Source organism: Mustela erminea, chromosome 14, assembly GCF_009829155.1.
Source record: "Mustela erminea isolate mMusErm1 chromosome 14, mMusErm1.Pri, whole genome shotgun sequence".
NCBI lineage: Eukaryota > Metazoa > Chordata > Mammalia > Carnivora > Mustelidae > Mustela > Mustela erminea.
In genome coordinates, this window is record NC_045627.1 from 49,598,873 (window position 1) to 49,618,360 (window position 19,488).

General features: G+C 52.9%; 1 protein-coding gene across 2 annotated transcripts in view; it reads right to left on the bottom strand.

Moving 5' to 3' along the window:
* GRID1 (glutamate ionotropic receptor delta type subunit 1) overlaps positions 1-19,488 on the bottom strand; it is a 682,834-nt gene that overhangs the window by 452,491 nt on the left and 210,855 nt on the right. For both annotated transcript variants that reach the window (XM_032312358.1, XM_032312359.1), the window contains exon 4: positions 11,403-11,608. In XM_032312358.1, coding sequence (XP_032168249.1) covers positions 11,403-11,608 — 206 coding nt within the window. The remainder of the gene's footprint in view (positions 1-11,402; positions 11,609-19,488) is intronic.

Here is a 19,488-nt window from a genome sequence, read left to right on the forward strand (position 1 = left end):
ATCCTCTGGTTGTCTTCAAAAGCTCCAGGTTATACAATAGCCAAGAGTGGTCCACGTGGTTATGTGGACTGGATGGACCCATGTGGCCGCCACAGAACAGCAAGAGAACAGCAGACACACTGCTCCCTTGCCCACCCCGTGGCCCGTGCTAGCCACAGAGTTGTCTCCAACTGGGTGCTTGCAGCTGGGCGCCTTGTTCTGTTGCTTGTGGTTCTTCCCAAGTCCAGTTAAACTTGGTAGCTCTTTCAGAGCAGGGCCTGGTTCTTTCCCCACCCAAGAACCCGGTGCAAGGGGTCCAGGGAAAGGGCCCCGTTCGTTGTATCTTGCTGAGGGCTGCCACCTGACAGGCTATGAAAGGAAGGTTTCTCTTTCCAAAAGTAACTTTGCAGGCAGAAAGCACCAACAGCTCTTCCTCCTCCTGTGAGCCCAGCCACCAGCGACCCTGAGAAGACACCAGCTGCTGTGCATGCTTGGACAGGCGAGCAAGCGCCCAGATGGGAGGCGCCCTGGGCTCTCCTTCCTGCTCCTGGGCAGGACCTGCACGTGCCCAGCCAGCACAGGGAGCCTGTGCGGGAGAGGGGGCACTGAGAGGCCCCCTGCTTCCCCATCCCTCCCACCCACACCCCCCCCCCAATCTGACATCTCCCCCGCTGAGCGCTGGGGTGGGAGGCCAGGCCTCAATCCCAGCTGAACAGGCTGAGGGCCTTGAGCATCTTGTCACATTTTGCTAGCACCATCCCCTACTACCCTGGGTATACCCTGCACCCGGTTTTCCTCACCTGGCTCCGGAAGCTGTACTTTCCCACAGAGACCGCGCAAGGTTCCTTCCCATGGGGCTGGCCAAAGCACGGCTCCTGGGACCCATTACCACATCTGCCCTTGACCTGGCAGCGGCCCAGGCTGGTTCCACGATCTCAGCCAGACACTCTCCACAGACGCCATAACAAAGCCACATTCACAGAGTACAGCCCTGGGGCTTTATCTTATTTAAACCCCACCGCAACCCTCAGGGAAAGGAGTATTATCCCTGTCGGCAGACCAGTAAACAGGCTCAAAAGGACATCCCCGGCAGTGAGCAGGGGCCTGTGTGTCTTGCTGTTCTAGAGGCAATCCCCCATCTCCATGCTGATAGCAGCCCTCACTGCACACACCCCCCCCCCAGGAACGGCCGCCACCGAAGCAGCTGAAGTGCTCAGATTCCCTCTGCAAGGAAATGAATCCATGCGGCGTGGGAAGGAGGAGGGCGAAAAAGGGGACACACTCAGGTCTCTGCCCCATCCCTTGTTGCCGAAATTAAAGTGGTTCCCGTCCCGCCATCTGGTGGGAATCCAACCTCTGCCCTCCACACCTGCCAGCACACCAGGCCTTTGTGGCCGGAGCTGGGGCTCCATCGACATGTGTTTTCCTCGACATCCCACTCCCATCTGGTCTTCTCTGCTACACCTCCACACGGCTCTGTCACAGCAACGTCTTTCTCCGCAATCTCCATGGCTGCAATCGTGCCCTTGTCCCTGGCTTTCTCACCCTGATGTCACTCATGGACACAGATACTGAAGACACACAAGGAACACACCGCAGGGACAGAGATGCCACAGCAAACAGTGGAGAAATGAGCATTAGACACACCTGTTAATAGTTCATCAACCATGCCCACTTCTCCCTTTGGTGACCTGACCCAGCAGCAGGTCACCACGACAATCCCTAATGTTAACACTCCAGCACGTTTCAAAATTTGGAACGTCGACCTTGCCTGGAGTCAAGATTTTTCATTGTTCTTGCTGCTCTAAGGGCTCCATATCCTTAAATTTTCTAAGACTTTTCTGTCTCCCTATCTACACAACAGTTACTAGAGACCCTCGGATGGCCGGCCCTAGGAAGGAGAGTAAAGAGGAAAGCTGTGCTCCAGAATATTTCCCAAGCTTAATTCTTAGAGGAACCTGGGGGGGGGTCAAATATCAATTTCAATCCACCGTACAGATGGGGAAGCAAAACTCAGAAAAGCTCCATGGTGAGGACATGGGACCTGACTCAGGTCTTGGCCCCAATGACCACCTGGCAGAAGGGTTAAGGAAATCACCTCAGACTCTCTGGTGACCTTGGGGCATGAAAGCTGCTCTTCTGGTTACTGAGGAGGGAGTTAGAGGCAGCCTGCGCATCCCCTCATAGTCTCTGCAGGTGTGGTGGCAAACACAGGACCGTGGAGTCCAAGGGACGCTCTCTCAAAAGTGTCCAGTCCATGGGACACCTGGGTGGCTCAGTGGGTTAAGCTTCCGCCTTCAGCTCAGGTCATGATCTCAGGGTCCTGGGATCAAGCCCCACATTGGGCTCTCTGCTCAGCAGGGAGTCTGCCTCCCCCTACCTCTCTGCCTGCCTCTCTGCCTACTTGTGATCTCTCTGTCAAATAAATAAATAAAATCTTTTTAAAAATTTAAAATTTTAAAATTTTTTAAAAAGGTGCCCAGTCCACCTTCCCCATATCCCACCTGCTCCTTAATGGCAAAGTCCATCAGATGCACCCTTTGTCGTGTTCTAGGAGGAAAATGGGCTTCCCTTGATCTGTCAAGACAACAAGCTTCCCCCTCCTCCCAATGCCATGTAGTGAAGCAGAGCCAAGCTGTGAGTCAGGAAGTTCTGAACTCACATCCCAGCTGTGTCACTAGATCTGGGAGCATGCGCAGGTCCCTAAACCCCCAGGTCCCATACTCTGTAATAGCCCCTCCTTCCCAGCATTGTAGAGATGAGGTGAATCAGTGGGTCGGCATAAGCATTCTTGATAAATAAAGGCCTGTTCCATCTCTCCCTCTGGTCCACAACCCTTTCCTCACCACTTTCACCCCCAAGTTGAGCCAGACTGAAACAGAGTAGGAGAAAGGAGACACATGGTTCCCCATCACCCACAGAGCCAGGGGACACCTGCTTGCTCCTAGGAATCTCATCTGCACAATGGGGCCGGGCAGACAGATGACAAAAATGGCCCCAACTCCTCACTCTGTAATGTACCTACCACCCCCTTTGCAAAGTGACTTTGCACTTCCCCCATGAGGGGTTTCCCAGGGGCTCTCTCCCCTTGCCCCTTAAATCTGGGCTGACCTCTTGGCTGGCTTAGGCCAAGAGACCTATAGAAGCAACAAGGCACCGGGTCTGAGCCCCAGCCTCGAGCGGCCCAGAGCCTTCTTGGAACTCTGCTGCTGTCACAGGAGTAAGTGTGGGCCAGCGTGTGTGACAAGGAGAGACCCGCAGCCTGATCACCCCGTCACCCTAACTTACCGCCAGCTAACCACTCTCCTAACCAGCCGGTTCCAGCCACACAGTCAGCTGACCACAGAGGCATTCGCAAGCCCAGACGAGATCAGTTGCATCGTACACAGGTCTGCTGACTATGAGGCTGATGAGTAACAACAAAGGCTCATTGTTTCACACACCGAGTTTCGAGTTTCGGAGGGGTTTGTTACATGGCTCCAGCTCACGGATGCAGAGGCCTTCTCTCCTCCCAGCTGCCTGGCAGCTTGGGCACAGGTGGCAGGTGACCAAGGCCAAGTTCCTGCCAGCACTTACCGAAGCCCCCACTTGGGAGCATGCAGAGGATGGCAACAGATGTGGGCTGTACGGCACAGAGAGCTGCTAGGAGATGAATCCAGGCAACTGGGATAACCTCGCCTCACCTCTGCCTCTCTTGATGCAGCTCAGCCTTCCTCTGGCTTCCCGCACCACTGGGGAGAGTCTGCTGCTGCTTCCCTGCTGGGCTCCCCACTCAGCCCTTCAGTCAACAAATGAGCTGACTCACCACCTCAGGGGAGGCCCCCACAACCTGAACACCCTCGGGGATCCGGGAGCAGAAAGGGTAACTGAGTCATTCCACGGCCGCAAGCTGCTTCCCTCCGTAAATGCCTATTTCTCAGGGCTGCTGCTGGCTTCCTACTGCTAATAAGCCACAGAGGCGCCCACAGGGAGGAAGTGACACTTTGCTGGCTATTTAATGGCCCACGAAGGAAGGGAAGAACACCAGGTGTCTCCAGGCCCACACTTTAGGTTCGTGATCTCACTCTTTGACCCCAGGAAGGAGCAGACAGTCCTCCCAGGCAGCCAAGGAAGTCCTTCCTGAGCCCCAGGAATGGGTGGCATGATTCAAAAGTCAACTCAAAATAGAAACAGCCCTCAACCAGAAAACAAACACCAGTAAGACCCAGCCACAGGCAAGCATTTTTCCTTGATGTGGGCTTGGATGCTCCTTGGAAATATTAAAAATCAAACATGAAGTTCTTCCAAAACACCAGCTTACTCGGGTGCCCCTGCTTGGCCAGAGCACTAGGAATATATTTGGTCTGTCCACTGGGGAACTCACCTTCTAGAAAACATTTGCGTGTGCACAACAGAGGTCAAAGCTCCTGGGATTCCACCCTTCATTCACCCGTGTGCCAACCATCAACCACAGGCTCTGAAAAGGCAATTCATGAAGATAAACCTGTCCCAGCTCCTGCCCTCACACGTTCCTAGGTCCCATGGGGAAGGAAGGACAAAGAGTCACCACACAAGTGGTGGGTACGATGCAGACCTAGAGATGACAGAGGCAATGGAGCTGTGCTCAGAATGTGGCATGTCCCACAGGGAAGGAACCCACGAAGGCCTGCCCAACATGCATGGGGATTTGCAAGGATTGAGGGCAAAGAGGACAGAGAAGGAAGGGGACAGTGGCCATACAGAGCCTCTGCTCCCTTCCCATCTCAGCCAGGCCTGAAGTCTTGGTTGCCTTGAACATCCCTTTAGCTCTGAACCTACCAGAACAAACTCAACATAATATCTCTTCCTCATGAGCTCATGTCTAAGAATTTCTAAGGGGAAAAAATGAATTTTTCAGACTCCTAGCACTTTTTCTGAAGTACTAAGGCTTTAAAATCTGTAAACAGTAGGATACAATTAAATGCAAATGCAGGGCCACATTTAAAAATTAATCTTCTATAATTAATTAGTAATTTAAAATATTCTGGTAAATGATACTTAAATGGCACAGAATTATCCTAGCTCTGAGTGATAAAGTCGCCTGCTGAAGATTTACCATGGTAAAGTAAGAAATATTTGCATATATCATGTGGGACAACAGAACACTGACATTACTTAATCTTCCTTTGCGATAAATGTATTAAAAAGCAAGTCTTTATATTCAAATTGCGGGACGAAACTCACTCACTGCAGCAAACTCTGAGAAGCAATTGATTCAAAGCCAGGAGCTAACCCAGGCTGTGCTCCCAGTAAGGACTGAACTGGCCTCCAGCCACACTCCTTGCCTGGGAAGCCAGTCTGGGCAGGGGTGAGGAGGGAGAGCGCAAGTGGCCCTTTCCACCTCTGTTCCTTCTATTCACCTATTCCTCCCAATCTGGGTGAAAGGGGATCCCACTCTCAGAGCAATGAGGAGCTGTCCTACCCCTAAGCTGTTCCCCTAACTACTTTTTCTCCCATCCTTCTTGCTGCCATAAAGAGATCACGGAGACCCATCTAACTACAAAGGTAATGGTCACCTGCTGTGACCATCACGTGGTAACAGCCGTGTCTTTCCCAACATTGCAATCCCTTCCCCAGCTGCTTTGACACCAGCAGTGCCTTTATCCTGGTGTGTGCGTATGTGTATGTGTGTGCATAGTTATGTTTAGATCCGCACGGGGGGGTCACAAGTGGTGATGGTGGGGGGTGTTCCTGTTAGACTGTGCTCATCTGAGGGTGTGCTTGTACCAGCTGTGTAGCTGGCCAGTGGTATCACTGTATCAGCCTGTGTGTGTGTGTGTGTGTGTGTGTGTGTGTGTGTGCGCGCACATGTCCACTCTCCCACACCAGCCAACACTGTCGCTTATCGTCAGTCCTCTCCCAAGACACTCACCTCTCTGCACACTGCTCTCCCCTACCCTGTACCAAAGCTGGGCCTGGGAACGTCCCCACCCACAGGAGCAGCCACTCCTTTGCTGGCCCTTGGGGCCAAAGGCAGCGTCCTTACACAAACTCAAGCCTTGGTAAAGGCAGAAGTTTTAAGACTAAGGACCTTGCTAATAAGCTGACCAAGCACTGGAAGACAAGCTAAAAGGCAATCAAGGCACACACAAGAAAACCTAGCCTCGAGCTCTTTCTATCGGAGGGAAGAAATACAAATCTCCATGCCTTTTTTCCCTCAGCAGCCATTGTGGGCCAGCCTTGTGCTGCTCTTGGAAGATACAAAGGTGGACGCCATCCAGTCCCTGTCCGCGAGGGGCTCACTTTCCCGTGGGACAGACAGGCTGCCCGATATCCACGGGCAGCCTGATGGTACACGGGCTTCAGGACCCCAGCAGACTGCTCTGTCGGCCTCAGGAACTGGGAACAGGGAGAGGCAACTCTTCTCCATCAAGTACCTAAGTGTTTCAAATAGTTAAGTTTTCTACTATTTCCAGCAAAACAAAAGAGAGAGGGAAGGGAAAGGAGGAAACAAAGATACAAAAAGGAAAGAGGGAAGCCTAAGTCTGAATAGAGACAGGGACACAGAAATGACAAGTGAGAGTCCTGGGGCACCCCCCACCCCAAGCCCAGAGGAGGCCTCAGTGGATGAGAGACCTGGGGTGTGCCCACTCAGCCAGCCACTGGGAATGCCCAAGAGGACGAGGGTCGTGATGTGTAGCCACAACATTTCACATCTTGTCAGGTCTCCAGGAGGGGACACCACCTCTGTGTCCCCAACCATATCAAGATATGGTTCTTGATCTGTCGCAGACACCCAATCTGTCCTAAACATATGGGTGTTTAGGTAGGAGGACGGATAGATAGATGGATGTATGGACGAACAGAAGGACACATGGACAGATGATGGACAGATGGAGGGAATCTGCTCCAGGAAGAAGAGATGACGCCCAGGACCAAACCTGAGTGTGCACTGGAGATCTCTCCATCAAATCTGGCCTGAAGGAGAAAGAACAGTAAGACATACATAACCCTCAGCACTGGGGCCATACAGAGGACTCAGTGAGCTCCTAGCTTCAAAGACCCCAAAAGGGGTCCCAAGAACAAACGGGTCCTGAAGTTCAGACTCTCCACCCTGGATTAGGGACCCCTTCCTGCTAATACCACAGCCTAAGCCCCAGCCACTCCTCACCTGGCACACCCACCATGGCAACACAAGAGGCCCTGAATACTCTCCAGACCCCTTCTCCCAGCTCCCACCTTGGCCATGGGGTTAATGAAGGTTCATTCCTGTAGACCCAGTCCCAGTGTCACCCACTCCTGGAAGCATCCCTGACCCTCTGGCCACCCCCATCTCTCCCTGGCCAGAGGGCACTGCTCCATCCTTGGCACTCTCCCAGAACCTGGCCCACAGCTCTGTTCTGACAGGCAAAGGGGTTTGTTAACATGTTCGTCCTCCCCATAAAGCTGGGAGCCCCACGTGAACAGGGACAATAGCCTCAGTGTCCCACACAGAATCTGGCACACCACTGGGGCTCATTAAATACTGGCGAAATGGAAGAAGGAAGCTGGGAGCAGAAGGGGGAAGGTTCCAACGGCTACAGACAGGATTCTCAGGATAAGCCTCTGTCCCTCGGCCCCTCTCACGACTCCCATGGCCCTGGAGTGAGGACAGCACACACCCCCAGCCCCTGCTCCCCTGTCCAGTGATTCAAACTGACAAGCTACATGAGGAGGGTGTCATAGTGCGTATCATCACCTACTGAAGCCCCACTTAGTGGTGGCCTGGAGACAAACCAAGGCCCAGCTGAGGATAGAATGTGTTCCACTCACTTCCCGGTTGGGATGATTAGAGAGCACCACCTACCCTTACTTGGACCTCTACTGCCAAGCCCAGAGCACAAGAGGCCCAGCTGGAGGAAGAATTCTCTATATCCTGTGCCCTCAGCAGTGCCAGAAGCCACCCCATGGTGGGCTCCCAGTCCAGGACCAGCATGCTGTTACCCCTGAGCCCAGTCTCCCCAAGGGGAGTCTTTTAGAGATAACGCACTCATGTGGTGGTTGTTTAAACTAGGCTGAAATGATCTCAGGGCAGGGAATGTGGATTGGAGACTAAACAGTGGAAGGTGAGGGGATCTTAAAGAAGGACCTATTATCTGAGCCCACGCCCCACCCCCACCCAGTGCCTCAGCCTGCTTGCACCTCTGCCACCCACCCACCACCAAGGCCAGACTCCCCAAACCCCCGGGCAGGATGGCCCCTCATCAAGAGGGATCCCAGAGAGGCTGGTAGTGCAGGGGCCCCCGGGCTGAGTCCCCACAGTGAGTGCATGCATCCTGGACACTGGACAGAGAAGCAGCCCCCCGTGTAGCATGGGGACACCTGGCACTTCCCAGATAGCCACGTCTGTGTCATCCAGAACTTGTCACTACTGATAGTGAAAGTACCAGCCTTGCCAACAGATTCCCATGTGGCAACGTGTAGAAGATTTGAGCAGCACCGTCTTCCTCCCTCCTCCCATCAGCTGGGCTTTCTGAGTGGGCAAGGGAGAAGTTACAGCTGGGGGAAGAGTGTACCCCCACTCCCAACGCAGCTCACACATGCAGTCCTGATTGGGTACCAAAGCCACCTGTCATCAGTAACACTAGGGCTCTGAGGCCATTTGCTGGCCCAAAACAGTGTTTTGAGATGCATACAATTCAGGACATGTCCTGGCAGTGGATCAGCCTTGTGCACACCCTCTGTCCTTGTCCCAACAAAGGAGAGGTTGGGTCAGTCTGCTGGCAAAGCCCAGGCAGTACATCCAGGCAGTGGATGAAGCTTTTGTGCTGGGATGGCATGCCCAGGTCCCTCCCAGGGGACCTCCTGGGCTAGCCAGCGGCCCAGGTCCCGCAGCCTGCCGGAGTCCGGAAACCCCTCCCATACCCTGTTTAGTACATACACTAAAATTTTTGGAGCAGAAGTGCCCTGAAAACCTCTGCCGGGCTTGTGGACGGAGGCTGCTGAACCACGTCCTCCCCTCGTGAAGGTAGCACACCCCATCTGCCCACCACCATCATCACAGCAACATGGCAGCTGGAGATTCTGGAGTGGGACACGTCTAGACTTGACTACTGCTGAGTCCCCCTGGTGGCTACCCACGGGACCTGAAGCAACAGGGAACTTCCTTGACTTCAGCTGCCTTGTGTGTGAAGTGTGAACATTAGGGAAAGCACACAAAACACCCACACTGGGTACCCAGGACAAGACACTCACCACCCCCGCACCCAGCCACCCACCCTGACAGGAAATCAAAAACCAGGACTCTGACCAGCTAGAGCTGAAGGCACAAAGCCCGGGTGCCATCCTCCCCCATAGTCTCTGGCCACCCCTCCCAGGGGCTTGCCACTCTTGCCCAACACTAAGAGTGGCCACTCCTGGGGAGTCTGGGTGGCTCAGTGAGTTAAGCCTCTGCCTTCAGCTCAGGTCATGATCTCAGGGTCCTGGGGTTGAGCCCCACATTGGGCTCTCTGCTCAGTAGGGAGCCTGCTTCCTCCTCCCTCTCTGTCTGGCTCTCTGCCTACTTTTGATTTCTGTCAAATAAATAAATAAATCTTAAAAAAAAAAAAAAGAGTGGCCACTCCCAGGGCAGGTCCCCAGCACCCAGCAGCACTTTGCAGCACCCAGCAAAGCCAAGACTTTGCAAATGCAGACGGGGTGCGGGGGATGGGGATCAAGAAGGCGCCAGGCCCAAGCCAAGCCAAGTATTTCCAACACTGCAGGCGTCTGCATAATGAACCACTTGGAAATAGTATCTTTAGGCCAGTCTTGTTTACGTGTTAAATCCTTGCAGGGCCTAGAAACAGAGCATGGGCTGAATTCATCTAGAAGGGAAACAATGAATATGTAAGTGGAAGAGAACAGATGTTTCCCGAGAAGCTATGAACCGCAGGCTTCATCTGGCCTCTTGCCTCCTTCCTCCATCCTTTACAGATGAAGAAGCTGAGGTCACACAGGTGAGGCAAAGCAGCCAAGGTCACAGCAACAGGAAGTGGAGGAGCCTGGACTTGACCCCATATCTGTTGAACTCCAAAGCCAATATTCTTCCCACTCCGAAGCTTCATGGCGGGACAGCGGCAAGGCAGAAAGGAAACAAGGACAGGAGGCAAGGGACGGGCGAGAAGAGAGATGGAGAAGGCCAGCGACCGGATTAGCAGACACCATCACTGGAGCCTGCCCCGCCCGGCCTGGGGAATTTAGCAAGGAGAAAAGCCTTCCTATGAGCAGACACTGGGACACACACTGCTGGGAACATTCTGAGAAAGCCGGACACATTAGTGCTGCTAATCCTAGGCTGCCCATTACTGGCCTGAATCACTTCCTACAGGGAAACGTGTTCCAGAGAAAATGCCGAGTGCCGACAGGACATCACAGGCTGGCTGGCCACCGGCGTTAGCGGGGTCTGATTAGCCAAGGGCTGCAGGACTGCCAGCCAATGTGCCAAATTAAGCGTTCCGAATTTTAAGTTCCCCAGCAGTGGGCTTCGTGCTGGCTCCTGATATATAAGGTAGCATTTTGAGTAATAATTAATTAGAGGAGAAAGCGGAATAAGCAACCAAAGTACGTCAAATGGAATTAGTATAATTCTGCCTTTCTCTTCATTTTCCTTTCAATCAGAGAGAGCCAAGTAGATGACTGGGGTTGAGAGGAAATCACAGACCGCATTGGGCCACCCCTGCTCCCAGGCATACCACGCCCCCAGCACATCCCCCCTCCTCCCGGGCTCCCCCATGAAAACCAACCCAGGCCAGAGAGGGACCTGCCAACTCCAGCTCGTCACCTTCCTGCCATCAGACCATCAGGGCTGCCAGCAAAAGCCAGCTCAGAACGTATTTCTAGTTGGCTATTCACAACTAAATTACTAAATTCTAAATTCTTTGTTACTAAATTCTTTGTTAAACTGATGGGCCCTGTCTTCCTTGGAAGGCCCTAACCCTTAAAAAGGCATTAAAAAAAAATCACTGGTTAGCTTAGGTCCCAAAAGTATCAGCCTGTGCACCAAGTATCATTTGCTAATGTGCAACCAACACCTCCACCAGGTGCTAGCAAATACCAAAGGCAGAGCTGCCCACCTCTGCAGAAACCTGAAAATTTATTTTATCCCTAGAGGCTTACACCTGCCAACAAAGAGGGGAAATTTAAAACAACAACGATACAAAGAAACAACAGCTCTAAGTTTTGCCTCCAAAATCTCTGGCAGTCTCCTGTAAATAGGCTTCCCGCCAGCTGCTCCCAGCCCCTCACTGTCCAGGTAGGCCTTGGGTAACCTGCGGAGGACCAGCCAGGAGCCAAGCTGTGCTCGGGATCTAACTCCTTCCGGCTTGTGCCAAACACCCAGCACCTAGGAGTCCCCACACCCATTTTGGCCACGCATGAACAGACAGCCCCAGTGGTCCACCGTGGCATCCTGCGCAGAGCCTCCTGTGGCCCCAGGCCCCACCACCTACCTCATTGATGAAGGAGTGGGCCCCCTGCGGGCTGAGCAGGAGGATGGCGCGGCGGAGCGTGTCTCGGTAGCGGTTCAGCTCCTCTGTCTTCATGGTGGTGAAGAGGCTGGTGAACACGTGGCTAATGTTCTTGTCCACCTTTTGTAAAGAGACATCAAGGCCCAGCCGCGAGGCCTGATCCAGAAAGCTTTGGAGCCCACGGATATCTGAGCAGTGGAGAAAGGGGAGGAAAGAAGGATCTTTAAGAAGGAAGGATCTAACCCCAATGGCCCCCACTAGCTATGGGCCACTGCCATAAGCAGGGCGCATGTGTGCCTCAGTGACCCGTGAATGGAAGTGGGAAAACCTGGACACATCTATTTGGTGGCAGCGTCCAGTCCCAGGCAAAGAGTCTCGTACCACGAGGAGTATGCCCTTTGTTCCAACAGGTCCTGTGGCCAGGAAGTTCTCTGTGATGACCTCTCTTTCTCTCCCCGCTGCTTCCACCCAATGAGAACGAAACTTCTGGCAGCTCTGTCCTTGAGGCTATGTGCAGTGGTGGTCCCTGACCCCGGCCCCAGTTCCCTGCACCTTCCTCTGTGCTCACAGCCTAGCAGGTGAGCTAAGGCCACTGGCCCCAACCTTGGCCCAGCTCCAATCCCGTGACTGAAAACCCCGCCCTCACACCCCAGCCCTGAGGCTTGGGACCCTGTCCTGTTCCAGCAGCCTGTTTCCCCAGATGGAACCCCTCTTTCACTCTCTTTCCTGCTGGGGTGACTGCCCAAATCCAACCTGAACTTCACATCCTGACTGGTTCAAGGGTGAGAACATGGTCCAAGATGTTCCAACAAGCACCGTCCTCAGACTCTGGAGGAGCACTTGAGAGAGAGTCCTGCTCTTTCCTCTGTATCACTAAGAGGTCAGGATGTAAGGCAAAAAGGGAGCAGGGGGAGCTGGAATAAATTACTAGGGAATGAACATTCAGAAGGTGCTTGGGGCCCAGTTCGACCACATATTAATGCAAACCACATATTAATTGCATATTAATGCAATTAATGCAAATTGGTACTCCTCCGAGTACTAAGATGCTGACTTTTTTATTTTATTTTATTTTATTTTTAACGAGGGCCCCAATCTTCTCTCAGCCCTGCATGAGCCATCTGTCTGCTCCAAAGGGAGACCTCCCCAAGACGGGAGCCAACTCTGAGGCAAGCAGGTATGAAAGTCACACCTGGTTTCAGTGACGTCGGTGAAGTCTCTGTGCATTTGTGAGTCTGGCTTCTCTTGGATTTTCCTATGAGCCGAAGAATACCCTTTCCTGCCTGAGCCAACTGGAGCAGGATTTCTGTCACTTTCAGCCCAAAGTCTCAACCTAGAGGCCACGTTATCAAAGTCTGGGATGTCTTCTTCATCAGCCCATATGTGTATTCCAGCTCCCAAAGACGTACTTGTACTGAGCAGCCCTCTCTCAAGGATACTCTGGGCCTGCCCCTGCCACACAAACTGCTCTCTCCCAGCCCATGGGCTGCCACAGGCATACCCTGGCCCATCCAGTCCCCCAAAATCAAATTCACAGTAAACGCTGTTATTTCAACAAGACTGCTTTTGCCAGCCCATTTCTCTCCCAAACTTTCCTTTCATGCCCATTCCGCAAACTTCCTGAGTGTTCCAGGCACCGTGCAAGCTGCTGCAGTGGGCCCTCAGCTGCCCACCTCCCCAGGATGGCAGGCTCACCAGTAAGTCTAGTCCCAGCTGGACATAACAAGAGAGGTCAAGGAAAACCAAACACAGTGTGAGGGAGGAGACCAGAGGGCATGGAAGCCCTGGAGTGCTGGGGGAAAACATGCAGGGGGGCCCTGTTTCCCACCAGGGGGAAGATGCAGAATACACTTTGAGCACTAGCTGTGGATTCCAACACTCAGAATTTAGGATGGTTCCTTAAACACTTGGGCAAATCTTCCAACCACTCTGTGCCTCCATTTGCTCATCTGTAAGCTGGGGATCAAACTTTCCATGCCCAGCATGGAGCCTGATGTGGGGATGGATCTCACGAACCTGAGGTCACAGCCTGAGCTGAAGTCAAGAGTCAGAAACTCAACTGAGTTGAGGGGCTCCCCTATGGGGCTACTTTTAAGACAGAAGCCCTGTTTTTTCACGGAAACAGTCATAAGGTATACGAGATACAGGCATCTGATAAGCTCACTCTGTCAGTCATTGCTGAGAAACAAACCGACCCCAGACTTAACGACCTAGAACAATAGTCATTTATTATTTGTTGAGTCTGTAGATCAACTGGGCAGTTCTGTTCTAGGCTCACCCGTGCCCCTGGAGGCGGCTGACATGTCACTGGAGGCCTGCCTGATGGTCCACACATGTCCAGTCCCTCTGGCAGGCCAGCCCAGGGATGTTCCCATGGTGGGGGCAGAATGCACAGACATCTACTCAGATCTCTGCTGACACCAAGTCACAACCATCTCGTAAGTCAAAGGAGGTCACGTGTCCCAGAGCAGGAGCTCAAAGGGTCTTCAAAGGGACACGGCAATTGGCATGGGAGTAGGGAGGCTATTACGAGGGACCTGAAGGCAACTAAACCCCCTTATTTGGGAACACCATTTACACCACACTGGTTAAAAGACAGCTTCTCGGGCAGTACCAGGCACTTGAACTTTCTGCAAAGATCCATCATATATGATGTACATCTGCCCAGTATGATAGCCACTAGCCAGATGTGGTGGCTGGGTACCTAAAATGTGACTAGTGTGAGTGAGAAACGGAGGTGTCATTTTATTTCATTTTGATGAACTGAAGTTTAAATGTAAACAGCCATATGTGGCTAGTGGCTGCTGTACTGGGGAGCCCATATCGAGGGGGAGGCCATCCTGGGCACAGATGGAAAGCTGCTGCCTGCCCAACAAGAGGAGGGGCTGCTGGGCATGGGTGTCTGCTTGGCGCTGAGACATTCAAGCATATTACTGGCAGGTGTGAGTTGTGCTGTGCTCAGGAGAGGGAGTGGCTGGGGTTGACACCAGCTCTGAGTTGCTTTAGTTGGGGGTCCCCTCCCCCTATTGCACTTCTGTCCCCCAAGCCATCCATGCATGTCTGCTCTGCCATTCCCTCTGTTTCACTAGAAAGCTCTGAAGAACCTCTCCAATCTTTCAAGGCTTTGGGGTAACAGGTCTCTAGGGGCCCGAGCAGGCTGTGGGGACCGCAGAGTCTCTCTGGGAATCCAAGGGGTGTTGACAGCCAGAGGCCTGTATGTGGGGAGCCCCTGGTGTTATGGGCAGCAACTACTTTGCAGCTTCAGGGGAAGGAGAGACAGGTGGGGGCTTGGTGGAGAAAGCCTGTCCTGCTGTTCTGTACCTGGGACCATTTCCCGTCTGAGCTGCCAGGCAAGCAGCTCTGCGTAACTGTCTGTGCGCCAGGGGCCAGGTCGCCAATGGGCGAAGCTGGCCAAGGTCAGGGCTGCACTTGAATACCAGTGCCATGGGACTGAATCTTGGTCATGCATTTGCCATCCCTAGAAGGATGCTCAGGGCTCTCACCAGGCACCACAGTGCCCTCCCCATCCCCATGAGCTACGAGGAGGTTGGGTCTCTGGGCCTCCCACACAAAGAGCCCCACACACAGCTCCCCCATGGCACTGCCCACGTGGGCTTGAGCAGGAGCCAGTTTGGGCAAGGTCACTGGTGGCCAGTGAGGCCCCATCCCTTCACACGGGCACCCACGGTCCTCATTGCCCCGCGGCTTTGATCTGACCCAGATCTGAGCACGACTGACAGGACAGTGAGGGCTGACAGGACGGTGAGAGCTGACCGGGACAGGCATGAAGGGGGCACATCTACTAGCTCCTACTCTTCAGGCACCTCACAAGGCCATCACGAGTCCTTGAAGTGGCCAAGACGAGCCACGTCTGCAGGGGCATGCTTGCTGTGCCTTCCCCCAAACACGTGCACACTGAGGACCCCAGCGTCACTCTGTGACTGCCCCTCACTGCCTGAGTCTGACCGGCTCCAGGGATCTCAGACATCCTGCAGGCATGGCCGGCCCTCCCAAACTGGGCGAGAAGTCCCCTGAAGTCCCCTCCCTGAGGTCCCCCTGCCTAAAATAGGATGGTCTTACTTTCCTAGGGGATAGGAGGCGCCATGGCACGCAGGTCACTGCCCGGGACCCACAATACACACAAACAGGCACACACGGGGAACACAAGCCATCAGAGCTCCCCCCACCCTATTAGCTGCTCTGTCTCTGCCTTCTGGTCTGGGAAGCCTGATGGGACTGAGCCATCAGAGAGAGTTTAAGCTCCTTGTCAGCAGCTGGCTCCCCACACCTGGAGGGAGCAGTAGGGGCTCAAGGCAGTGCTCCCAAGGGACCACAGCCCCTGGCTACAACCACTGGCTTCCACTGAGCTGAAAAGGTCAGCTCTCAGCCTCCAAAGCTCTTATTCAGCTGCACACGGGGTGGGCTGGGGGCAGTGTAACAGTGGAGAGCTAATGCTAACTTTGTAGCCCTCCTGGCATTCCCCTGGAATGGGCCCAGGAAGATCACTTCTCCAACAAAAGAGAAGTGACGGGGTTTGCAATGATCTTTACCCCCTTCTCCCCCAAGAAATCCAGCTGTCTACTGCCACTCCCCAGGAAGGAAGATTTCTCCAAGAAGGTAGACTAGGGACAGAGCTGACACTACTCCCATGGGCAGCAGAAGGGGCACCCCAGGAGCCCCTTGGCCCCCATGGAGTTCTGGGCCTTGGCCCAAGCCCTCCTCTACAAGCATCTTGTGCATCCTAGTTACCCAGCCGAGGCACCCCTGCTGGTACAGCTACCCCAACCAGACCCATGCCCACTGGGAAAGGAGCTGATGGCATCACATCCCCAGCCCCACCCCAGGAAGAGCAGGAGAAGACAAATGGCCCACAGCTCTCCAAGGCTGCAAGGGGAGAAATGAGCCACGCAAAAGGGCATTAGTCATACTTGGGGACAGGGAGAGCCTCCAAGGAGAGACATCCTGCTCCCCAGAGAAAAGCAGAAGTTCAGGTTACATGGGCAATGTGATATGATGGTACCCAGCATAGGCCTCAGTTTCCCTGGTCCACCCTCTGGGCCCTCAAGGGATCTGGTTTCCAGAAATCTTTCTAACACCCGAACCTGACAAAGCCATCCAGTGGACACTTACTCCTTCCTTCTTCTCTCCTATATTCACTGAGAGCTTTCTCTGTGTTTGTCCCTCTCCAAGGTGCTGGGAACAGAGAATGACTGAGCCCATGGTAGTCCTGCTGTCACAGAACTTCCATTTCAGGGGTTGGAGAACAGAGCAGAACAAATAAACACCATGCTACACAGATCATTTCCAACAGTGATAAGAGCACTGAAGAAAACAGATTTTGGGCTAGAGGACCTGCAGGAGGTAGGGGTGGGAAAAACCTTTGTGAAGAGTGTCCATGAGAAGAAGTCAACTCTGGAAACCTCTCAGAGAAGAACACGAAAGACAGAAGCAATGGCACATAGAAAGTTCCAGAATGAGGTATCTGTGACACCAGAGGAAGAAGACCTTGCTCACCCATGATGGGGACCAGGAATAGCAAAGACCAAGCAGCCTGAACTGTGGAGCTATGAGGGAAGGAAGCTGGAGTCCATGGACACCAGGAAGTGCCTAGCACAAGTGGAGGAGGGAAAGACACAGGTCCCAGGTTCCCGAGCCCTGGACCTCCTCCCCCAGTAGACCAGCTTCCTAACTCAAGACCCAAGCACCCTATGGCACTTCCTCAACACTCACCTCTCCGCCCATGGCTACCCACACCATGCTGCTCTAAAACTCACGCCAAAGTCATCAACAAATAGGGGTCTTCCTCTCTCTTCATTCTTCATGAGTTCTCTGGCATACCCAGCCCAGGGCCACCGGTCCTCAAAGGTCTCTCCTCCCTGACCCTCCAGACAGTATGTGCTCCTTCTGCTCCAGTTCCCCAGCCCCCCTCACTCTCACCCTCCTCCACCCCGCAAACACACACACTACTGTCCCATTCCCAGCTACTCCTGGGCTTCCCTCTGGCATGGCCCAATGGTCAGTCGGGCAGGAAGAACATCAACCCCAGACCCTAGCTCATCGCCACAACCTCCTCCCAGGTTCAGGCACCATCAGTGCCTCACTGAGACATCTGTCACAGCTTCCCCTGAAGTCCCCCTGACTCTGGGGTCCTCCCCTCTAATGCCTTCTGCCAGGATGGCTTCTAAGTTCATCTGTTCACAATAGAGCCCTCCTCTAAAACTTTCCATAAATAACACAAGTCGATTTTAAAGTTGCCAAGACATGAACATCCTCAAAAACATCAATCAATCACAAACAAACCAGATACCTTCTAGAGACTTTATTATCATACATAAAGAAACTCCATACATCTTAGCCCGTACATAAGGGGCTATCTGGCCCTAAGAGCTTTGTCTATTTTGCTTTTGTATCTTTAGCACCTACTCTTGCCATCACCACCACCAGAAAACATGCACCTGAACTCCAAAAGGAGAACCAGCTCTTTGACCTTCCCTGGACATTCCACAAACACACACACATGCACACACATGCAAGCACGCATGTATGTACCAAATACACAACCCACGTACACACATATGTGCACACACACCAAGCCACACACACTCATACCCCACACATACCCACAAGTGCATACCCTCTGCCTGGATGCTCCCAATCTGAAATTTATACAGCCCCACCCCCACATCAAGACCCAGCTGAAGTCACACCTCCCCTCAAGCCCTCTCAGGGTTTCAAAATTTATGGACATGGGAAGTGGGAACTAGGTGTTTCTTGTTTCTCTCTCCAATCCCCAGGCTCAGTGCCTAGCACAGGGTCAGGGACAGCAAAAGGGTGTGAAATCAAACCGAACCAAAGCGAGAGCCCGCCTGCAACCCAGCATGAGTTCAGCAACTGCACATTGTCATGTATTTGATGGAAGCAGGGCTGTTACAGACAAGGAATTGAAATCCAGCAAAAGTTTTTTTTCAAAATCTAAGGCTATAGCTGTGGCTATCCCACTACTCCTGAAGAAAAAAAAAAAAAAAGAAAGAAAGAAAGAAAAAAAAAATAGTCATGGGTATTTTAAATACTTTCTTGGTGAAAAGTAATTGAAACGAAAGAACACATTTCAAATTGCTTCCCCTACTATTTTCAATTTCCGAGAAAGGTCCAAGCACTGAGAGTACTTACGAAGAATATCTTACCATCTGTAATACACATATACGTATAAGGCTGCTAACTCACACCCAGGAGAAGTTCACAGCTAGAAGTGTTTAGGGATTACTGGCAAATTTTCCATAAGCTGAGACACAACTCTGATTCTAGGGACTTTTAAAAAAACTTCTTTCTTATCTGGCCCCCAAAGAGATGTTTCAAATTTCTTCTAAGAAAGTTTATCCTAAGTTCACTCCCAAGACCCGTGCCCAGGCTCCTCTCCTCATTCATGGCCCATCTCTCCCCCAACGACCAACCCAAAATGCCACCTGCCACCTTTGTCTCTGGCACAGAAGAGCTACAGAAATGGCTGTAATGGAGACGGGGACTTCAGGTGAAGGAGCTTCCAAGAGAAAAGATCACAAAGATCTACCGGCTTCGGCTCCAGTCAGAAGTAATACCCCTTCCCTCCAAATCCCCTGGGGGCCTCCCTCAGCTGCCCAGTTAGGCATTTCCCGCCTGCCTGCCTGGCTGCCCTCCTCCCTCCATCCCTCCCTCTCTCCGGCCACCCATCCCCCTCCCTCTTTCCTTCCATCCCCTCCTCCCCTCCTTGCATCCTTCCTTTTCATCCTGTCTTTCTTCCATCCTCCAATATTTCCTGAGTGCCGTTCTGGGCCAGGCCAGAGGCTGGGCACTGGAGCAACAGCACTGTAACCCTTCACAGCCCCGTCCTCAAGGAGCACTCAGCCCTGCAGCTAAGACTGAGCCGGAAGCAGAAAGGGGCTCCCCTCCTCCATTGACTGAGCATCTCCGATGACATGCCAGAATGTGTTCCGTTTGCAGACTGCATTTCATGGATGAATTAATTCATTGCAGTCGATCTATGTAGGTGTGATTTAGAAAAAAAAAAAAAAAATCTCCATGGGAGTCAGGC